Below are 23,227 nucleotides of genomic sequence, written 5' to 3' on the forward strand. Positions count from 1 at the left end.
ATTAGAAAGTTCAACTCAAAAATTTAAACTGACAAATAAAGAGAGACTACGCTAATATAAACAATATGTAAGGCACGTTGGCAGGCAATGTTCGACAATGTTGCAAAAATATATAATAGGTAATGGGCCGAGGGACAATCACTTGTCATTCCACACCTACCACCATCATTATATGCATGAAAGGACATGCACATCACACAAGCACAAGAAAGGGCATGGTCAATGGTATGAAAAAATTCTTCCAAAGTGCCAATCTTCTTTAGCAACTACCCCTATTTAAAAACAAAATACATAGCATCTTACCATTGGCCATGCCTCTTTCTTGTTAACCTAGAAGAGCTATCTTAATAAACATTCTACCAAAACCAAGTAAATGCAAGTTGCCACGTGGGTTGCGTCGTACCCGTTCGAGTCGTAAACATGTTTTTATCTTTCTTACTCACATCGAGATCCGAGTATGGATTATCGTACCAAATAGTCTCTCGGGACCGTCTAGGAGCAAGAACAAATTATGCCCTGGTGAGGCGAAGCAAGGAATACGCTTTTGAACCTTGAATTGTCACGACACAATTCCCTCCCTCATAGTAAGTAATATGACTCGAAACAAGTCCTTGGTCACATAGGAGCTAGTGTGGCACGGTTTTGAACCTCAGAGCAAAGATATAGAAACGAAAGTTCGTCTTCGAGTATCTAGTAATCCATGTCATGATAATCGAGTATTTCGGGTTGCGCTCGTTTCTCGATTTATGATTTGGAAGCCCCACGGAGTTAAGTGATTAATCTCAAGATGGGAATCGATAAATATCCATGATTATCCTCTACATGAACACTAGGTGTAAAGCACCAAAAGGCAAGATCAAAATCAAGATATGCTGGTTGAGATTTCATCATTTCGATGATTGAGTAGCTAAGTACGAAGTGGGTAGTCACAAGTTACTTTTGGATTTGTATCAAGATTCAAATCTTGAAGCGCATCCCTTAATTATGAAGATGATACTCGAGTCATTTCATTATTGAATAGCCCCGATCTGCATGATTAGGCGCACAAGCGTCAAGCTCATCGAGCTTACACGAGCTAAGTGCATACATCGATTCTGCGTGCACAAATCTAATAAACTAAAATGAATAAACGAAGATCTCACATGTAAAAATGGGGAAATTGTGTGAAGTCCGACCGGTGAAATTGAATCAATAATTGATGTGGCATGTAATTAAGGAAATTCAAATAAGTGAACCATAGGCCTCAATTTATTAAGTAAAGTAATTATGTTTTCTTTCGGATCGATGATGGGCTAAGTATAGCAGGCGAGTCATAACTTTCCTATGATACTTATCTGAGTGTCATAACTTTTTTTATCCCTTACTTAAATGCCACAGGGAGTAAAATCGATCATTTGAGTACCATTTCTGACCAATCTTCCTTAGTGAATTTTTTTTAAATTTTAATTTCTCATTTCCATGTGGATTTCTTTGCTATTTTTTTAAAGTCTCTGGCTGGCCGTGACCTGAGAGTAAATAACCGACGAAGAGAAGAAGACGATCACAATCCTCCAAATCACTCGATTTTCCTCTTCTGCTGGGAAAATCCCGTCCATCTCTCTCGCTCTCGCTCGCGTCCTCGATGGCGTCCAATGGTGCTTCGACGGTGAGTTTCTCTATCTCTCCTGCTCCTTTTTGTTCTGTTACTGCGTCTGGGATGGCCGGAGATGACGAGATTGTCATGCGATGGGAGCTCGTTTGACTAGCGATTGCCCGTGGTCAGCAGAGAGCCGGCGATGCCCAGAGCAGCTTGGAGAGGATCAAGCGTCAATTGGCCTCCGGTTCCGGGAAGACCTTGTTGCAAGGACCTCTTCTCAAGCGATCCGAGACTGTAACTCTCTCTCTCTCTCGCAGTAGATAGTTTTGACATTGCAGTCCTATTCACTTTACTTGGCTAGGTTTGGATTAGCTTGAGTTCTGTAGATACTTTGTCGGATTATACGGTTTGCATCGTGTTGCTGTTTCAAGAAGATGTGGACTTGGTGGATTGCGTCGTTTGATGGTTGGTTCCTATGCGGATTAATCGAAGTTGTTGGATAGGCAGGGGATGTGGAGATTTAACTGATGAAACTGCGTTCCTTGTGTTAGCAACTTTAAGAAGGATGGATTAATTTGTTTGAAAATTCGAGGCTATTTTTCAGTTCAGGTTGTGATTTGTACATTCATGTGGTTCTCATTCTACGCAAAACTCAGTCAGTTTTTAGTGCTCTCCAGAATCTTCAACGGATAGGCTATTTGTATGGATTTCGTATATTATTGAGTGCAAGTAAGATTAACTAAGAATGCCTAATTGGTGAAGATTAGATTCTTTTGTGTCACGTGTTCAGCCTCAGGAAAGTGAGTTCAGCACTTTCTAGTGGTTGCGTGCTATCTAATCCATTGATGGGTTCAGGCAATGTCCTATCCCACATAAGGTAGTGGCAACAGTGAAAGATTTGTTCAAATGGATATGGCATAGATGATGAGACACAGGGACCTGTAGCCTAGGGGTAAATTCAATTTAGCTTTTCTTTGATAGCACATGTACGCTTGCTTAGAAAATAATGGACTGGTCTCTCTTGTATTGGAATTATTTTCTTATGCACTTTAGAGTATAGTTGGTTATTGTAAAAATATTATTTTCCCCTCTTTGCTGGAAGCTCTTTCCATCTCGTCATTCATTGCACTCACAGATATGTTCATGCTTTGTATAGCTAAGGAAGTGGAATGAGCGATGGGTGATCTTAGATCCGACTACAGGGAGGATGGAGTACAAGTAGGTAAATTTTTTTAGTAGTTATGTAAAGCCAAGTACTTGGGAAAAGAAATATCTCATTTCTTAATTATAATTTTTTCCAGGGTCAGGAGAAATGAGCCAGCTGTCAAGGGAACCATAGTGTTCGATGCTAATAGCACTATAACTTTATCTCCAGTGAACTTCCAGTAAGAATGATATTCGAGAAGTGTGCTCCCTTAGTGCTTAGACAGTTAGTATTATCTGGTTGAGTTCAAAAGATAGTTTCTTATCACCTTCTAATTATGTTTCAGTGGATTGCCGAAGTACGATGGCTGCTGTTTCTGTATCCTCATCCATCTGCATTACTATTGAACTATCTTAGGCTTGCTTTCCCTTTCCTTTTATTGTAAATCAGGATATGGAGTTAATTTTCTGTAGCATCGTGATTCTTAACTTTCCTCTCTAGATATTGGGACTCCATCGAGGAGAGAATACTTTTTCTGCGCTGAAACTCCTGGTGCTGCTAGAGCTTGGGTATCAACACTACAGTAAGTTTTTGGGACATTTGCTATCAAAATCAAGACAGGAATATGATATATATTTTTGAGTCACTAGCACATGCTATGGTTTGTTGACTTTTCTCTGGTACGCTGAATGAAATGGAATGTGAAAGGTCACTCGTAAAAATGTGTTATGGGATCGGTAGGCTTCCTTTGGTCATATGAATTAATTCAACATGATTGTTAAGTTGTTTTAAAGTTAACATTGATGTATTAATAGTATATGCTTAAACAAAGTCACAAAATATTATCATGGAAAATACATCATATGAAGATGACATATTGTTGTTGGCCATGAAAAACATAGAATAATGGGAAATGCTGATTTTAGCGTTCCTAACTGCTGGTGTACTGTGAAATGGAATGTGTTCTAAACTGTGGACCACTAGGGACATTCTCTATTTTTGGTACGCCTGGGTTGGCATAATTATGCTTCAAAGATCATACTAGTCACTATCGAATTTTGTTTTTCTTTTTAACTGTCCACGGTACTCACCTTTTCCATTGTTCTCTCTTCCAAATCAGAGTTGCACAACTGGTCTTAAAGGCTCATAAAGAGGCTGTTAATTCTCTGAGTGAAAATGGTTCTGCGAAATTGGGGACAGTGGCTGCTGCGGTGGCTGCAGCTAACTCAACAGCTCTGGAATCCTCTAAGGAAATTGAAGCAGCAATGCAGATTTCGATGAGAAATGCTCTTGGAATGATCACGAATAGAATTATGGATGGACCATTGGACGATTTCACGATAATGAAGGTACTGTCTGTGGTCAAAGTCTTCTGAATGTCCATATCTTCTGTAACTTTTTTGAAACTTTTGCAGTGCTATGCTGTGATATTACTTGTGGTTTGCAAGTTGGAGGTGTATATCATACCTCTCCAAGAGGGGGAGATGTAAGAAAAATATTTTATTTTAGTTTGACCTGTAGTGTCACATAGGCCTTATCCACACAACTAATGGAGAATATGTAAAGCATTCAAAAACATTGCTTGGTCTGTGTTCACCAAATTAGCTCGTAGTTTGTTGTAGATGTAGTAGGATCAGTAAGAAACTTGTAGGATATGGAGAATTGAGAGTGATAACGCTATGTTAATAGGAAATGGGAATTTAGAGAAGATATAACATATAGAAGTTGTCACTACGGGCATCCCAGCACTCTATTAAGCTGAACTCTCAGTTTCTCAATTTCTAGATAATTTGTTACTTAGATTAAAGGTGGCAACTGCTGGCTGTTTGTGCAATAGTCACTCTGAAAAGGGCCTCACTTGCATCTTTTCTTAATGGTCTCAGGACTTATGTCCAAATAATTTGAGGTTAGCCTTTAGGGCTGGGGAAAGAGGGAATGATTTCCTTCTATACATTAATGCTTGGATGTAGCAGATGAAGATTGTCATTTGTCCTGTAAATACATCCACAAAAAAGAGAATACAATGGGCACCGATTATTTTACATTGGCAATAGATTTGGGAAGTTAAATAAGGGGCCCTAAATTATTTTACAAGAATGAGATACATCTCCGGCCCATATCATGTCTCTTTTTTCCAGACGACAAGATGTTTGAAATACCACTGAGTAGTAAAAGACATGGATAAAATTAGGATAAGACGAGAATGCATGGCAAAATGTAAGTAGCTCTCGCAGCGAATAAGATGACAAAGATGGTTGGCTAATTTAAGATGTGCACTCGATGCACCAATTATTATTATTATTATTTGGTCGAAACTCGATGCACCAATTAGAATGGTGAATAAATGTTAGGAGGCAACTCTGGACTTAAATTAATGGAGGACTGGTCCCTCTTTTATATGCTGATCTTTATCATATCAAATGCTGGCTGTTACAGAGCATGGTTGGGTAAGGCGTGGGGAAGTAAAAATTGGACCAAATAAAATATTACTTGAGGCTACACTGAAGCAGATGTAGAAGAACCATGTGTTTTGAGGTGTATGCTGCTGTGCGGAGGTTGGATGGATAAAAATCTCAATGAGGGAAGTAATGACTGGCCAAGAAACACGATGGGAGACTGCACAACTGAGCAGAATGTGTTAGCTAACTTAGCTAGTGGCGAATTATGGGGATAAAAGGGTTAGCTGCTAAAATGAGCATAATTATGGATGATGACTGATGAGGGGCATTCGCATAATCTTCTGCAAATGATATGAATCTCTTACAAAGAGAGACAGAGGTTGAAGAAGGCATGGGGGAATAAGTGGTGGGGCACAATATGTACGGTTGGTGACTACATATTATCTGGTTTGTTCTTTTGCATATTTTCATTAATTAATTTTCATTTCTGAAATTTGTCTCTTTGCTTTTGGCTGGAAGTGGTGCTGGTTGTTCTTTTGTAGAATTTTTCTTCTACTAGTTATATATCAACTCCTTATAGTAATTCATTGTCATCCATCTTTGATCTGTTAAACTGAAAAGTATATTTGCAGGAGACACTACGAGTTAAGGATGAGGAACTCCAAAATTTAGCGAGGGACATTCGTTCACGAGATTCAACTATAAAGGATTTAGCAGAGAAGCTATCAGAGACTGCTGATGCTGCTGACGCCGCAGCTTCTGCAGCCCATATGATGGATGAACAAAGGAGAATAGCTTCTGCTGAAATTGAGCGCTTGACTGTAGATTGTGAGAAGAAGTTGGAGTCACTAAAGATGAAGGTTGTTACAAATTTTCTTGACAGCTTTTGTCCTTGTTCATCATATTCTCCGATATGGTCCTCAAGTTATTATCAGCTTTTTGGTCTTTCAGTTAATATGATGTTGACAGCTCATTGTTCAAAGGCTAGATGACTAAAAGGACAAGGAAAAAATTGTGGTTAACATTATTCCTGTTCTCTCTGATAGTAGATGATTCGAAGGAAAAGTAAAAAAATATGTTTAATTGTTCAAATGGAGAAAATTCAGGGAATGCTTAAGACTTATTCTGCTTATATCTTCTACAGCTTTCAGTTTAACTCTTTTTCCTGTATATGTAGCTGAAAGAGTCTGAAGATAAAGTTGCAGCTCTAAGTGGAGAAAGAGAAGAAATAATTAAACAGCGAGACTCTGCTCTTCAGGAGGCACAGTTGTTGCGTTCTGAGCTTGGCAAAGCTCGAGAGCGTTGTGTCATATTAGAAGCAGCTGTTGTCAGGGCGGAAGAGAAGGCCAGAGTTGCTGAGGCAGATGCTGATTCAAGAAAAAAGGAAGTTCAAGAAAAAGAGTCAGCTGCTGCAAAGGAGAAGCAAGAGCTTCTGGCATATGTGAATATGTTGCAAGCACAACTCCAAAGGTTTGCTATCTGACAAACTTTAATATCTGTGCAAGCCTTTTTTTTTTTAATTTTTGTTCGAATGGTGCAATCCATTTTTATGAAGCTGTTGTTGCTGTGATTCTTGGCTTTCATAGTTATATTGCACAAGGAAACACTGTCACGTGGTAATTGTGCTCTAAACGTTTTAGCAAGTTTAGTTATTGGTTAATCGAACATAATTATGTTAAGCACAACATATGAAGACATGGGGGAGAGATAAGCCGAAGGGTTTAAACAAAGTTAATAATGCAAATGAGACTTTGTTCCACAAGAATTGTGAGATCTCGAGCTCGATTTCTACTCGGCATGAACTCTTGGTGGTCAATCCTACTGGCAGTGTGGATGACTCTCCTTTGATTGGACAAGGAAAGTTGTCGTGTGGATGACTTTCATTTGTTTGGACAGGGAAAGTGGACACAGTTACTGCGCTGACAGTGACATTAGATGCCACTTAAGTGTGACGTCCGAAAAAGAAACAGAACTGTGGGGGAGTTTGTTGAGGAAGCAGATAGATTTGAAAGTGCCGAATGTCTCAACTTTCTCAAATTGCAGGACATTTCTTCTCAATTAGAAGTTGTCTTTGATGAAGCATGTCATTCAGTTAGCAAAAGTTAATTTGTTGTTTCTTTGTTACCAACCATAGTTGCAAATACAATGTCACTATGAATTATACAATGATTACTCTTGACAAAATAAATTTGGTCTACTTTGGTTATTTTTATGTATTATGACCAACAAATTTATCATTACTGCCTATGGGTCTTAAAGTTCCGTGAATCCTGGACCATTATTCTGTTCTTGAGAACGTTTAATTTTTTTGTGAAATTTCGTGGGAAATAAATATGTTTTTTGCCTATGTCCTACATCATGCTTGACAGACAGCACGTTGATTCAAGGAAAGTCTTTGAGGAGAAGACAGAGACTGAGGAGAATGTGGATAAAGCATGTCTCAGTGTTTCTAAAGCAATACCAGTTTCTGAAGAGAGTGTGCCTGTTGATGAAGTCAGCCTTCGGTCAAGTAGAGATGGGGAATGGAGCGACATTCAGGCAACGGAAGCAAGAATAGCTGATGTTAGGGAAATTGCTCTGGAGATGGGAGGCAGTTTGGACATTCCCGTCGATAGTCAGCCAGTTGACAACAGTCATTAGGAAGTGGTGAATCCAATCTCGGTGGGAGATGCACAAGAGCATCAACCTTCTAAAGTAGTGTTACATTGGCATTTGGCAGCTACAAGCACAAAAATTGGACTCTGCGCACTCTGGTTAGAAGTTCGGGCATGAACTTCGTGATTCAATTCGTTTTCCTTTGTGAAGTTAAATGAGCTGGACGTACACCCTAGACTTCCACAATGCGGTTAGTATTCTCTAGGATAAGCAAGTTCACGCATTCGATTGTACATTCAGTCAGCTTGATTTCCTGTTACATCGATGTATGTTGCGGCCTTTGCTAAACTGCTCAATAGTGTTACTGTACAGCAGCTGATTCTTCTCGTAACGAATTTCATCTTTGATCAGAAGTCCTGTCCTGTCCTGTCTTTTTTCTTTTTGTTCTTTGGGTCACTTTTATTGCGTTCTGTAACTTCTAACAGTAAAGATTTTTGTTGCCGTAAGGTTGGTTCAAGAGCTGGAAAGTAACTGCATGTTTAGAGAGGGGAGAAAAAACTCGATGTTAGAAGACACGCTTCGGCCATAAGGATTTAGCTGAAAAATTATTCGCTCTCATTTAAAAATTGATTCATGTTATACTTTGGTACGGCCAACATCTGATACGAGAGTTAATCCGAAAATGGCCTCCTGAAATATCGATGAACCTGGAAAAAAGAATTGAGAGTTGAAACGAGCATATAAAAAAAACTCTTGAAATTCCTTGGTATCCTTGATTGGGGGTGGGCTAACTATAATGCAAAGTCATATATCATTGGTTAATAAGATTCAAAAGGTTTATCGATCCTGGGGGATGCAAATCCATAATAGGCATATAGAAATTATTATCTATCAAATAATATCAAAAGCGTTGGTTTCAGAGGATGGAATATCTAATGGTTTTTTAACCTAGAGAGCTAATTGGATTGTTGCGAGCGGTGCGAACCGTGCGCACTTTGGAAGAATTAAACTGTTACCGAGCCATCCTATTGGGAATAACAAGGGTATCTTTGAATACTCAAAAGCTTTATATCGAAAGCGAGTTTTTAAGAAACCGTTCGAGTTTTAGCCAAGGCTTTTCTTCGAAGCGGTATCGATTGGTTGAAAGGCTTCAAAGAGAATGTTGTTATAGGGAAAGTTAAATGAAGAAAAAATATATATTAGAAGACCCAAAAAAGAAAAAACAATCGGGGAAGGAAAAGTGTGTTTTACTTCTTCAAAACAAATGTTCGTATGTCAGAGAGAGAGAGAGAGAGAGAGAGAGAGCGAGTCAAAGTCAACACTTTGACCCAATGGCCGTGAACATTCGCAAAACGACACGACGTTGCCCCTCCATTGGACGTGAAGTTCACTAGGCAAAAAAATCTGGTATTGTCAAACTTCTCAGTCCAAGTTTACTTCCATCCCAAACTAAGACAGGAGATTCATACTTTTGATTGTGAACAACTATGCCTATATGTGTCCTCGTTTCCTAGTAATAAATCCCGGGAAAAGAAAACTTGTGCTGCATCATGTTCATCCCTTGATTCAAATCCTTCTTGTTCGCTCTCGGATCCACAAATCTCCATTCCCACCCCGTCTTACAAAATTCCGCGAGGAGTCACTCTCCATGAACTATCGATCTCAGTTCATCCCAGTTTATTCCGTTTGCGAAGATATCCTCCCCATTTAGAGTCCAAAAGGTCGAGCACGGCGTCGCCATAGGGGGGGCCTGAGGGATGGAGTTGCAATGGCTGAGCAATGAGGACTGTGCTTGGTCAACATGGCGGATCGCTGGCTTTCTTTTGCTCGGTTGGACGGATACGGCCGAATGATCCGATCCGAAACTCACGCATTGGTCTCCATATTCAGATTCGAAGCTGCTCGATTTAGAGCACGAATCGATGGGGCTCTGCTTGAAGGTGGCCTCACTGCATTCTGGTGTCGTAACGTATTTTCTGCAAGAGGGTATGCGTTTGAAAATCCTGCAAAGCGTCCATACTTCCTGCCGAAACCCAAAGAGGAAATAGAAAACCCTTCAGTTCTAGAGCCAAATTCTGAGCATGTAATTACACGCTAAATCCCCTCCTAGACATAAATGATTGGTCCTCTTTTGACATTGATTATCTCAGGTTGGCTACCCACTTGCTGATTCAAGTTGAAAACAGGATATAAATAAACTGCTAGTAAGATAGTAACTAACGTTGAACATAGATGAAACTCAAGCTAGAACCGGCAAATACTTGTTTTTGATTGAAAGTTTGAAAGCAGCTGGAAAATGAATTAAAGAGAGCCGATGCGGCCATAGAACTGAGTCTTTAGCATCTTACTGCTTCTTCGGTGATGGTGTCATTTGCAAAGGATATAGCGCCGCCTTTCCCAGCAGGCGGCAGCCGGAACTCGTGCATCATCCAGTCGGTTTTGGTGCCTTTGCCGGCGGAGCCTCGGTAGTAGACAAGAGACTTCTTGAGGCCGATGCAATCGTGGGGGTACTTACTGGAGTATACAGGCTTGTCGATGCCGGTGGCCTTCCAAAATCCGGACCCGGTCACTCTATTTGGCCTTATGCTGTTTTTGTACTTCCTCCCTCTGATGCAGAAGAAGTAGCCTTCTTTCTCTCCCACCTTGCTAACATCTGTTTAGTCACGATGATGATTATGAACATACGGTGACTGAGAAAGAAATCTTATACTGATGTTGAGAAAAAAAAAAAACAATAACCGGTGCAATACTACACAAGCATATGTTGATTCACCTTAGTTTAGAGTCTCAGTTCTAAACTATGAAAGACTAGTCCAGCTGAATAATAATAAGAGTTGCTGTGAAGCTATTGAAATCCTAGGCAAGTAAATTGACTTGGTTTCGCCTTCGAATAGATCTCGCAACCTCTCATCTCTTTCCCAAGGCGAAGAGCCATCGTCTAGGGAAACCGAGGGACATGCGAAGAAAGAAACCGAACAACCTGCGAACTTGTTATGTCTACTTACCTTGGAGATCCCAGGGATCGTACTTGTAGATATCGACCTGCTTGATGAACTCGATCTTCGGAGGCTTCTTCTCCACCTTCCGGCGAAGATAAAACCCGACAAGCTCTTCATCGGTCGGGTAGAACCGGAACCCGGGAAGCGTCGCTTCTTCCTTGTCATCCTTGTTCTTCTTCTTGTCATTTAACCTCGTATTACTCCGATCTTGCTGTTCCATCTCTCTCTCTCTCCCTCCCTCCCTCTCTCTTCTCTCTGTTGTGTTGTTGATCTTCTGAGTTCGGACAATGTGTCTGAAGTTATATTCTGGAAGTAGAAGCTTCTTATAGGGGGCAGTAGTGCGAGAGTGTCACCCCTTTGCTGCTCAGTCCACACGACCAAGTAAACGTATGACATTACTGTGAAGTTGATGGGAGACGTCCGTCTTCATTTTTAGAGGTTCAATTTTGTCAGGTGAAAAAGCAGCTGAGAACCGACAAAGTCAGATTCCTCTGTGAAGGTTGGAAGTCCACCTTAGCGGCCCATGACGTTTGACTTGTTAACCACAAATTACAATTCAAATCCTAGGATGACATCAGGATGACATCTATACCAAGAATTTATCTCAAAAAAGTAGAAAATAAGACGATAGCCGAAGGAAATTGCATTGGCGATTGAAGAAAATGTAATTCTAAATTGCGAGGGTCATATCGTGTCAGCATAACACACGAGACGTCGTCGTTGCACGTGTAGTGTGAGGTTTGGAGAATGTTTGGACGCTCTAAAATTGACCAACTAGAGTAACGAAGCCTGCCAGATGATGCGTTGCTTAGCCATCTCCACCCACTATGGACTTTGGAAATTCTGCATTCTGACCCCGAAGTCACTGCAACGTTTCCAACACTCATACTTGATAATCAAACAGTAGTCTTATCCTCAATAGCTTTTACTCGAACATGTGATGCTTACTTTTACCAACATAATTTTCCAATAGCATACATAGAAAACCCGACTTATTGAAGGATGAACTTTCAATACCTAACTCAAGGAAAAGGGGCCGAGATATCGACATTCCATGTGAATTTCGAATTGTTATGAATGAAATATTGTATACAAGTTGCGCTGTCACCGAGCAGTCAAGGGGCTGCTAATTATCCCGCATCGCTTGCCTATAGAATTTCAACATGCCTTGTATACATGAGCATTCTCTTTTCCTATCGATTTAAGCTTTTGGATTTGACATTCTAATAAAGGCAACGGCCATGCCAAGCTCCATCCTAGCCCTTTTGATTCGCCGTCGGTTGCGAAACTCTGCTCCCTCCTCACGCGTCCCTACCCCACTTTCCCCGAAAGTGGGGATTCGAACCCCCCACCTCTCTCTTTCCAAAAGAAAAGAGCGGTCATTAGGGCAATCCCCCAGTAGTTAGTCCCTTCACAATTTACATGGTCAAGGAGTGCAGGGAGATTTCATAATCTCCATTTTGATGTATGAAAGGAATATATTGACTTGGTCCTGCCTTGTAGAAAATAAGTGAACAGATTCTACACAATTTTGGAATTACAATTATTTCACAATCAAAGTCAAATTAACTCACGACTACCAAGTATTCCAATGAGGATATCATGCGAGTCATTTTCAGCATGAGCTTGTTGACGATCATAATTCCTCGGGTAAATGAGTGCCCGCCCTCATGTAGGACAGAACACATTCGATTAATTTGCGACTCCATGTGTCATCGTCATACGATGTAACCATAACGATCACCTAAAATACCGTACCCATTCTAAGTGCTACAAATACTAAGACAATTCACGATGAACAAAGACAATCCGGCGGAGTCTAGTTAGACATGCTTGAGATGGCTTCTTTGCATGAATACCCGATTGCACCCGTCCATTGCGTGGCTTAGCTCTACTTTTAGCTGGACTCTATCCGAACTATTATGTAATCCAGAAATTTCTAACATTCACTGCTTTTAAATAAGCGCGTTACACATATCAATAACCGTTTATCATAGTCCGCTTGAGACCCGTATGATTTAATGAATTCGGTACTTCCGATATTGGCGCTAGGGAATTGGAGAGAGAGAGAGATGGTCAAATGTGTGAGTAAGTTCCAAGTCAAGCATCTTAGGAAGAGAATATTCAAAACTATTTGTTAAAACGCGAGATAGTGGAAAAAGTCCACGGTCCATGGTTTGACTTGAGACGGGTCAATTGGATCCGGTCAAGTCGTTAGAATTTTAGAACCTTCTAAATGGAAACAAAACCACAAGTTAGTTATTTAGGCGTCCAACGGGGGAAAACCATGTGGTAGTGTCAGAAGTAGCCGTAGATTACTAAGATAATAAATTCATACGTGAGCTACTTCGAAATTCAAGGAATGAGTATTTTCTTGGACAAATTAATTAAGAATTCGGACAAAAAAAAAAAAGATAAGTGCATTAAAAATCCGCAAATTTATTGCGAAAGTGCTATTGGGGTTCAAAATTTTTTAAAATGTGCAATCAACTCCTTCTGTTAACTCTGTTGTTCTTGTCCAAATCTCAAAATTTTAAACCCAAATCATTACTTAAATTAGATTGAAAAATATAAAAAGACCAAAAGTGTTTAGATAAGGAAAAAAGGAAAAGGATAGGGAAAAAATAGATGAGGCCTAACCGGTGGGGCGGGGCCCCTGCCCTACCATTCAGGAAGGGTCGAGGGCTCCTTGGAGATGGCCAGTGAGATCGCCATGGCCTGGTTGATGATTGCCAATGTATTTATGATTGGAAAATTACCAAAAAGAAGTTATAAAATTATTACAATTATGCCAATTCAATCTATTTGTCCGGCTGATACTGACATGTCAAATTTTTAATAATAGTTTAGTATTTTTTTTTTCGCATATATCACATCCTAGACAATGTAAATTACCACTCCATATTTTTTTCGTGGTCGAAATTGATTCTGTGATACGATCTTTCTCAATTTAAGCTCGAATTTAGCCCGGCACGGCAAGCCGTTTTTAAAGTTTAGGAAGAATGTTCAAGTATCGATATTCATTCAACAATACGAGCTTTTCTCGTACACAGACGCAAATATTCTTTGGCTGATAAACTCATCATGCGATGCTACTTAGCAGTTCTGCTTTGTACTAATTAGCCGCGAACGCCGCCCGACACCACACAACACCACCAGAAGAAGAAAACTCGTAAGGGTAAAGGCAAAGCAACATAAATATTGCGAGATGTTTTCTGAGTGAAAACAAAAGAAGTTTGTGACGCTGGGACGGTAATGTTCACCGATAAACAAGATAAAAGACAGGTCGAGAGCGTCTAGTTTCATAGACCCAAGAAGGATACCACACCGAAAGGGTTCACAACAGGACAATTCACTAGAGAGTGATTCCACTTTTTGACATTGATTTTGCAGAAACCAGACTCAACGGAGCTTATTAGGTTGCCCGAATCCGCCTATTCAGATCGAGTGGAAACGTACTAATGAGGCACGGAGAAACTCAGCTGTGGAAATTGACTAGTCCTTCACATAGACCAAGGACTCTGGTGCACCCGGCATGCCCAATAAAATGGTCCTAATACGGACCCAGCCGGAGCTCTACGACCTTCTTCCAAGAAGGCTGACTCGAGATATTGTTCCACCACGCACTCACATTCTTCCGGTCCCTTATCAGGTACTCGGGAGGTGGCACAGGTCGGCTTCGCGGTACTTACTCTTCGACAGCCTCCCCCTTGTAGACAGCAGCACCTTACAGAGATCGTCCTCACTCTCTTTGATCAGCTTCAGATCTGAGGTAAGTCCCCCAATCGAGCCCAAAATGATTTTGTGGACTAGGTCGCGTATCGGGGGGGTTGGTAGCTCTGAGCCACCACTTCGAGCCACTGCTAGACGAGCCCCCCTCTCCTCTATCGTCTTCCCCAACAGGTCGGTCCATTATGATAAACTTGATACGGCTCGCGATTCTCGTATGAATTAAATAGGATATAGTACAGAGAGCCGGCAAATGATTTGATTTGAGATTCAGAGTGAACAGCTCCTAGGAAGTTTAGGAGAGTTCAAATTACAAAAAGACAACCTACACTTTTAAACTCACAAATCCCGGAAGGTGCTGAGTGAGAGGATCAACGCACGAGCGAGTAATGAGTTGCAAAGATAAAACACTGGACGTATGTAAGCCGAAACGAGTATTTGATATCAACTCATTGCCGAACTTTCGAGACTTTTGCGGCGCTTTGCTGACTGCTTAAAAGACCAAACCATTTATCTGACAAAACACCGGTGGTGAATTTACTTTCCTTGCACAAGTATATGCAGTAGCATGCTGAAGAACAATCTGTATATGCACATGTTTGATCCCAAGATCGCTCCGGACCACGTTGTGAAAATCCAAGAGTTGAGTGCATTAGCGAACAGAGTGTAGTCACCGTCTCGAAGCACAGGAACCAATCCAAAGGGCTACGCATACACACACAGTACGAATCAGAATCAACCAGATAAAGTACTCTAATTAGTCGCGTACACAGTCCGACAACACACGACACTGCCATGAAGGATACAGCAGCAAAAGGGTCCCCGACAGGATAGTCTACTGGAAAAATCCAACTTGACACATGATCTTCACAAACTAGACGCAACAAAGCTTATTAGATTGCCCGAATTCGCCAATTCAGATCGAGCAGAAACATACTAACTTGGCACACTAGTCTACGGAAATTGACTAGTCCTTCCCATAGACTTGGGACTTCGGTGCACCCGGCACACCTAATAATACGGTCCTAATACTGACCAGGCCAGAGCTCGAGGACCTTCTTCCAAGAAGGCCTACCGGAGATATCATCCCACCAGGCACTCAAATTCTTCCGGTCCCTTATCATGTACCCCTTCCCTATCTTGCCCACCAAGTATTGGGTGAACGGGAGGTGGCTCAGGTCGGCAAGGCTGACAAAATCCCCTGCCAGGTACTTGCCCTTTGACAGCCTCTCCTCATAGACATCCAGCACCTTGCTGAGCTTGTCCTCGCTCTCTTTGATCAGCTTCGGATCCGGGGTAAGTCCCCTAAATGGGCCGAAAACAATTTTGAGGACGAGGTCTAAGATCGGGGGGTGGTAGTTCTGGGCCTCAACTTCGAGCCACTGCTCGACAAGCCCCCTCTCCTCTATCGTCTTCCCCAGCAGGTCGGTCCCTTGGTGCTTGTATTTCTCGGCAAAATACCTTATGATCGCTCGCGATTCTATATGAATTAAAAGGGAAATGTTATAGAGAGTAGACAGACCAATCTGTACCCCAACATATGAGAAGCATCATGAAACTAGAATGCAACCCAAAAGAGACATGCTCTGTGCTTTTGAATTTACCAGCAAAGTCTTACTCTCATGAACTAGACCCCACAGTATTAGTGTAGACGCAGCGGGACATTTCAATGTCTATGCACTGGTCATTCTGCTCAGACACCCGTCAGGAACATAAACGGATGAAAATGCAGGTTCAGACAGATAATCAACGGCCTTTGGCCGGCATACTAAAAGAAACAGATCATGAGCAACTCCAACAGACATCAACTTTGATTCAAATCATCTGTTCCTCAGTCGAATGATTCGACTTGAGATTGAGAGTAAACGACTCCTAGAAAATGAAATGGACAACCTAACTTTAACCTAATATGAGCAGCTGATATCTACAGAACATGACAATGGACTCGAACTTTTCAACTTCCTCGGGCCGATTGGAAAACAAACATTGCTGGTAAATTACGGGCATCTACATGCTGAAGAACCATCCGTATATCTATGCGTTTCCATCTCAAGACCGCAAGAAAAAGTCCAAGCGCCGGACTACGATATGAAAATCTGAAGGCTCAAAACAACAGCAAAAGAGGAATGATGCAAGTCAAGAGTTGGGAGCGCTACCGAACAGAGTGCAGTCGCCATCTTGAACCACAGGAACTGCTCCGAAGGGCTACTCATACACACATATACACAAACACGATCCGAATCAGACTCAGTCAGACAAAACACTTCAAATGCTAAGTACCCACAAGAGGAGACACGTTAAAAAGTCGAGTTTTCAGAGAGTTTGACCGAAAGTGAAGCGAGTTTCCAAGAACAGGGGCAGACCTGGAGCTTGAGGAACTCAGGGGCTCTCTGCTCGCCCTTGAAGAGATCGACAGGGACGGTTTCAAACTCGACGCCCTTCTCGATCAGGCACACCAGCACTCGATTCGACGCTGCAGAATCAGGCCCGTACAACTTCACCACCATTTCTCTCTCTCTCTCTCTCTCTCTCTCTCTCTCTCTTCTTGATGGACCAGTCAATTCCAAAAATGTCTCACTCTTGTGTCTGGGTTCATAAACAAAGCTCTTATCAGAGCATTAAACTAAGTTGCCCACATTACCGTCATTGCGCCAACTTACCCATCACGACCGGGATCCCAGGTTGTCAGTATCAGCTTTGCAGAATCTGATTTCGCATATGCCTTGAATTGCTTTACAGCATTTTCTTTGATATATTATGCTCTTGCTACGTGCATACCTTCCTTCCTATGGGCCTATTATCCGAAAAAACCTCAAATCTTAACTTTTGTCACAATTATTATTTCATTTATCTTATAAAAAACCTTTAACTTTAGAGTCTGTTCAAATTATATCCTAAACTTTTTTTTCCATAAAAAATCCTCAACTTTAGGTCATGTCCCAATTTTATCATAAACTTTTTTGTCTTATAAAAACTCTCAAACTTTAAGTCTTGTTTCAATTGTACCATCCATTCCCAATTTTATTCTAACATTTTTACAGCCACATAAAAACTTACAAATTATTACTTGAGTCACAAATCTGTCTTCATTAACCATTTGTCCAAAATTTCTCCTCAACTGAAAAATGAAAAACTCCCAAACACGAGCTATTGGAGTGTCCCGAGCACGAGCTCTCTAATCATGAGAGATGGAACAATCCCAAGTATGAGATATCGAAAAATGAGCATAAATCACTGAGGGCGATTTTGACGGAGGCTTAATGGATGCAAATTTAATACTCAAGTAAAAGTTAGTGATGTTTTATGAGACAAAAAAAAATTATAGTGAAATTGAAACTAGACCTAAAGTTGAGATTTTTTTATGAGACAAAAAAAATTAAGGGTATAATTGGTACTTGACTTGTAGTTAGGGGTTTTTTATGAGACAAAAAAATTAGAGTAGAATTGGGATTAAATCTAAAGTTGGCGATTTTTTATAAGACGATAAAAAGTTTAAGGGAGAATTGGAACTGCACCTAAAAGTTTAAGTTGAGTCACAAATCTAAAGTTGTCAGTTTTTTAGGATATTAGACCCTGCTGGATAGAGTTGGACAGTAAAATCATTGGAACTTCATTATGTTTGCATAAATAACTATTCAAATGGTTTGCGCAACACGACACGGAGCTCACTTAAAAGCTCAAGTATTGATATTCATGAGACGATATGAACTTCTCTGGCACACCTCAGTTAATCTTTTTGGCGAAGAACTCGTGTGATGCTACTTTGGTTTCCGCAGCAATTCTTGCCTTTCTTCCGACTGAAATTATACGCAGAAGAGTCGGCAAACCTTGGTCTTCTTCATGCCCAAGCGTGCAATATATAAAACCTGATGTGGTTGGTATCCATGTTTATGAAGAGTTCACTATCACCTACAATGAGTCTCAACAGCTGATCTAACACCAATTCAGTGAGTACTGGACATATGGACGAACGTTTATTCACTCCATTCAAGTAGTAAAAGATCCTCTCAAGTTGATAAGTAGGTGGTTAATGTTACATTTCACGAAAGTCACTGGCCTGGTACTAATTGCCCACATACACGGCACGACAATGCACGATACCGCCGACACAACAGCAAAAGGGTCCCCAACAGGATGATTTACTGGGAACCAGACTCGACATAGCTTATTGGATCGCCTGAATCTGCCGATTCAGATCGAGCAGAAACATGCTAACTCGGCATAGAGAGTCGCTAGTCTACGGAAATTAACTAGTCCTTCCCATAGACCTAGGACTTGGGTGCACCCGGCACACCTAATAAAACGGTCCTAATACAGACCGGGCCAGAGCTCGACGACCTTCTTCCAAGAAGGCCTGCTCGAGATATCATCCCACCACGAACTCACATGCTTCCGGTCCCTTATCAGGTACTCCTTCCCCACCTTGCCGACCAAGTACTGGGTGAACGGTAGGTGGCTCAGGTCGGCGAGGCTCACAAAATCCCCGGCCAGGTACTTGCTCTTCGACAGCCTCTCCTCATAGACATCCAGCACCTTACTGAGCTTGTCCTCGCTCTCTTTGATCAGCTTCGGATCCGGGGTATCTCCCATAAGTGGGCCAAAAACAATTTTGAGGACGAGATCATAGATCGGGGGGTGGTAGTTCTGGGCCTCAACTTCGAGCCACTGCTCGACGAGCCCCCTCTCCTCTATCGTCTTCCCCAGCAGGTCGGTCCCTTGGTGCTTGTACTTCTCGGCATAATACCTTATGATGGCCCGTGATTCTGTACGAATTAAAACGGAAACGTTACAGGGAGTAGACAGACCAATCTTTATCCCCACATATGAAATGCATCATAAAAGTAGAATGCAACCCAAAAGAGACATGCGCTGTGCTTTTAAATTTACCATCAGTCTTACTCTCATGACCCAACAGTATTAGTGTAGATGCATCGGGATATTTCGATGTCTATGCACTGATCATTCTGCTTAAGCACCGGCCAGGAACATAATCAGATGAAAATGCAGGTTCAAACAGATAATCAATGGCTTTTGGCCTGACATGCGACAAGAAACAGATCATGACCGACTCCGCAACAGACATCCAAGCTATGAGCCTGGCCTTAGAGCTTTGATTTCAAATCATCTGCTAATCAAGCGAATGATTCGACTCGAGACTGAAAGTGAACCGACTCCCAGAAAATTTGGTGAATGAAAAGGACAACCTAACTTTAACCTAACAAATCCTTGTAATGAGTTGCGAAGATAAAACGGTGGATGTATGTAAAGCTAAAAGTAGCAGTAGCTGGTATGTACTGAACATTGCACGGACTCGAACTTTTCAACTTCCTCTGGCCGATTGAAAAAACAAACATCGCTGTCTGAAGAGCCATCCGTATATCCACGTGTTTTCATCTCGAGACCGCCCGACAAGGATGCGAAAATCCGAAGTCCCAAAAAAGAAAGACGCAAGATGAGTTGGGAGCATTACCGAAAAGTGTGTAGTCGCCATCTTGAACCACAGGAACTGATCCGAAGGGCTACTCATACACACGCACACACAAAAACGAGATCCGTATCAGAATCAATCAGACAAAAACACTTCCAAATGCTAAGTACCCACAAAAGGAGACACATCAAAAAGTCGAGCTTTCGAGAATCTGATCGAAAGGGAAGCGAGTTTCCAAGAACAGGGGCAGACCTGGAGCTTGAGGTAGTCAGGGGCTCTGTGCTCGCCCTTGAAGAGATCGATACCGGCGGTCTCGAACTTGACACCCTTCTCGATCAGGCACACCAGCACTCGCTTTGGTGACCCGTAATCAGGACCATACACTTTCACCACCATCCTCTCACTCTCTCTCTCTCTCTTCTTGATGGACCAGTGGATGACTCTTTCCCACTCCGCGTCCGGGCTTATAAAGAACTTTCTTATCAGAGAGCATCAGACAAAGTTGCACACGCTAGCGGCATGCACCAACCGACAGATCACGACCCGATTCGTATGGGGGGGATCCAAGGTTAGATCATCAGTCAACCTCACAATCCGATTTCGCTTCCGTTTCTCTGAATTTATCTGGGTATACTGCACTCTTTTGAATGTGTGTACTATTTGGGTAAAAATATTTGGACAGTAGAATTATCGACATTCATCATGCTCTGTGGGACATTCGAAATTCAAAAGATCTGTCTTTTTGTCAATATCTTTAGCACCAAATTTCGTCTCGGAAAGAGTTCCCGATAAGCAAGTCAGTAAAAATGGCGAGAGGGCATTGTTGTCATCCGTTCCTATCGCCTGCCTGCTTCTAGAAAGGCAATCAATACCAATTTGCTCGAATTGGGTGGTAGGTGACGGCCCAAATTGGCCCATGTTCTCCGCAAGCATAATTAGTCAATAGTGCGCCTCTTTTTTTAACTAATACATCCAAGGGAGTAGGAAGATATTTGGCCAATGGGACGTGCGCGCACCAGGCGTCCTTGCGTCATTGACCAATTAGTTTTCATTGTCAAATCCCTTCGCAAGAAGGACAGATGAGTGAAGTAAACTATTGTTCACCTAGGGAGGAAGAAAGTGGAATTGCCTATCACACGTTCGACGTTGTTGTTCGCTCAAATCAACAGCGGAAAAGATAAGACATCCAATGACATTTTTTCGTGATTCCGACGGGCAAAATCACCGTCGTCTGAAAATGGTTTGAACTCCTCCTCCGATGGGCAAGTCGGTTTGTAGGGTTGGAAGGGAGCTGTTCTTGCAAAGGAAAAAAAAAAAAAAAGCTTACGTGACTATTCATTCACCAAAACAATTTCATATTCGATTTGTCAAACCTAATTCGGAAAAAGTAAACCATGATTGTATCACCCTGCAATGCAGGTCACATTCACTAAGTTTTCCTCAATTTTCTTGCTTGCTGCCTACTCTTCAGAAACTTGCATCTCGAATTGATCAGCTTTTTGGGTCAGGTCGATGGGCTTTTTTGTTGGGGTTAATCGCAAACACCTTCAAGGTCTCCACCATTCAAACTAGGCTACAGGGAGAAGAAAATTTTGCCATGCTGCAATTGCTTGTTCCAACACCGATTTTCTCTTTGGATGAACTTGTTCTCCTTTTGATCACGACAGCCGTTTCGGTGACTAAGTCTGAGGGTCGGGTGTCTAAGATCAATTGCGAAAATTCAATAATAGGGTCGTTCATTGTGCTTGACAAGATGTGGGGCTTTTATGACGTAGCGGCTTGCTGTATGATCTCTGTCGTTTCGCGACTTCTTTTCAACACTCAATCGCATCAAAACGTCTATAATTTTTTTTTCTTTTTAACAAGATCGCGAATTCGGATTCACATCATGAGCAAATACGACTCGCTCTATTCTACATATGATGAGACATTTGTACACCTTTGACTAATACTTCAAGCGATACGATCAATCATTTAAGAGAAACATTTTTCGATCTTTTATTTTTTGCGAAATAAGCAGAGCTTAAGTTTCCATATGAAAGGAACATTTTACAATCGCATACTTGTTTGATAAAAGTCAAATTAACTCGATGAATTAACAAGTTTGTTTACGATCATAATTCTTCGAGTGAATGGGCGTCTTATGCAAAAGTTCTTTTTATTAGCTCGTCACGTAACGTGTCATTTGGTGAATCGATCTTAGCACCTCCAATACCGCTTTAACCAGGCTCTAACCGAACTATTATGTAAGTCCAAAAAATTTCTAACATGCCCCGCTTTTAAATAAAGCGCGATACACACATCGCAACTGTTTATCATAATACTAAACGATTAGTGACATACTAATCGGGAAGAAAGAGACTCGCTAGTCCATGGAAAGTGGCTGTTCCTTCGAATGGACCAAGGATTCGAGTGCATCCGGCGCACCTAGTAAAAACTGTCCTAATACAGACCGGGCCAAAGTTCGAGGACCTTCCGAAAAAGGCATGTCCGCACTTGCTTCCCGGGGCTGCAAAATCAGGCCCGACTACCTTCACTCTTGTCGACGGACCAGTCAATTCCGAAAATCTTTCAGCATTGACTACCTCACTCTATGCCCGGGTATAAACAGTTCTCTAATTAGAAGATGAAACCAAGCTGCACACGCTACCGTCGCGGGCCAACTCGCTAATCGCGACCCAATTCCGGTTCCAAGGTTGGATAATCGGTCGACATTGGTATGCTACTGATTAGATTTGAATGATCTGATTTCACTTTTGCCTCGAATTTCTTTGCGGCATTAGATGTTTGATATATTACACTCTTGCAATGTGCATGCTTTGTGATACATCTTGACGGTAGGATCTTGAAATTCATTATGCTTGCATAATTTTCCTTTAAGAAAATGACATATCGGACCACTCAAAAATTCACATTTGAGGTGTCCTTGCATCATTTACCACACGGTGTTCTTTGTCAACTTTCTATGCACCTCCAATTGAGCGAGCTATTAATCACCTAACCTTAAGAGGAAGATGACGAAGAAAGGGGCAATTGACCGGATGCAATCATTCATCAAGAAAATTATAAAAAAAAAAAAATTAAGGTCCTAAATTTATTATAATTATGTCAATTTAGTCATATTTTTTTTTAATGAATTGAGTCTTGAACCTTTTGTATTTATGTCAATTCAGTCTATTCAGCCAACTTTGGCCTAACGGAGCTAAGGGGCAATTTTTTAATAATATTTTAATAAATCTTTAATTTTTAATTATTTTTAATTCACTTTATTGCTGGAATACTCTTCTTATGTCGTAAAAGATCCTTGAGAGGTTATAAGTAGAAGGTCCTTGATTTTAAATGAACAAATTCAAACTT

General features: G+C 41.3%; 4 protein-coding genes across 7 annotated transcripts; 1 reads left to right on the top strand and 3 right to left on the bottom strand.

Annotated features, from left to right (window-relative positions):
* The first annotated feature begins 1,493 nt into the window (after positions 1-1,493).
* LOC115746885 (switch-associated protein 70-like) lies at positions 1,494-8,125 on the top strand. 2 transcript variants are annotated; one of them, XM_030682836.2, is made up of 10 exons: positions 1,494-1,645; positions 1,766-1,870; positions 2,733-2,794; positions 2,878-2,961; positions 3,067-3,098; positions 3,222-3,303; positions 3,841-4,069; positions 5,752-5,979; positions 6,297-6,589; positions 7,489-8,125. In XM_030682836.2, the coding sequence occupies exons 1-10, from the start codon at positions 1,622-1,624 to the stop codon at positions 7,757-7,759; spliced, it is 1,410 nt and encodes a 469-aa protein (XP_030538696.1). In that variant the 5' UTR covers positions 1,494-1,621; the 3' UTR covers positions 7,760-8,125. The 2 variants fall into 2 exon arrangements, with proteins under 2 accessions (XP_030538696.1, XP_030538695.1); XM_030682835.2 differs by having other exon boundaries at positions 1,500-1,645; positions 1,763-1,870.
* A 902-nt stretch (positions 8,126-9,027) lies between these two features.
* On the bottom strand, positions 9,028-10,964 carry LOC115746870 (transcription factor JUNGBRUNNEN 1-like). The gene is made up of 3 exons (XM_030682809.2): positions 10,720-10,964; positions 10,063-10,367; positions 9,028-9,737 (listed from the first exon to the last, which is right to left on the bottom strand). Exons 1-3 carry the CDS (start codon positions 10,931-10,933, stop codon positions 9,354-9,356), a joined length of 903 nt encoding a protein of 300 aa, XP_030538669.1. The 5' UTR covers positions 10,934-10,964; the 3' UTR covers positions 9,028-9,353.
* Positions 10,965-15,196: 4,232 nt separating this feature from the next.
* Positions 15,197-20,342, bottom strand: LOC115746834 (glutathione S-transferase F9-like). Of its 3 annotated transcripts, none has more exons than XR_004016082.2 (4): positions 20,123-20,341; positions 19,913-19,961; positions 18,673-19,205; positions 15,197-15,367 (listed from the first exon to the last, which is right to left on the bottom strand). XR_004016082.2 is itself a non-coding variant. In XM_048282024.1 (4 exons), the coding sequence occupies exons 1-3, from the start codon at positions 20,264-20,266 to the stop codon at positions 18,751-18,753; spliced, it is 648 nt and encodes a 215-aa protein (XP_048137981.1). In that variant the 5' UTR covers positions 20,267-20,342; the 3' UTR covers positions 18,601-18,652; positions 18,707-18,750. The 3 variants fall into 3 exon arrangements, 2 of the variants coding, with proteins under 2 accessions (XP_048137981.1, XP_030538614.1); XM_048282024.1 differs by lacking the exon at positions 15,197-15,367 and adding an exon at positions 18,601-18,652 and having other exon boundaries at positions 18,707-19,205; positions 20,123-20,342; XM_030682754.2 differs by lacking the exon at positions 15,197-15,367 and having other exon boundaries at positions 18,601-19,205.
* Positions 15,453-17,001, bottom strand: LOC115746835 (glutathione S-transferase F10-like). The gene is made up of 3 exons (XM_030682756.2): positions 16,806-17,001; positions 16,599-16,647; positions 15,453-15,922 (listed from the first exon to the last, which is right to left on the bottom strand). The coding sequence occupies exons 1-3, from the start codon at positions 16,947-16,949 to the stop codon at positions 15,468-15,470; spliced, it is 648 nt and encodes a 215-aa protein (XP_030538616.1). The 5' UTR covers positions 16,950-17,001; the 3' UTR covers positions 15,453-15,467.
* Positions 20,343-23,227: the final 2,885 nt, after the last annotated feature.

The sequence above is a fragment of the Rhodamnia argentea genome, chromosome 7, assembly GCF_020921035.1.
Source record: "Rhodamnia argentea isolate NSW1041297 chromosome 7, ASM2092103v1, whole genome shotgun sequence".
NCBI lineage: Eukaryota > Viridiplantae > Streptophyta > Magnoliopsida > Myrtales > Myrtaceae > Rhodamnia > Rhodamnia argentea.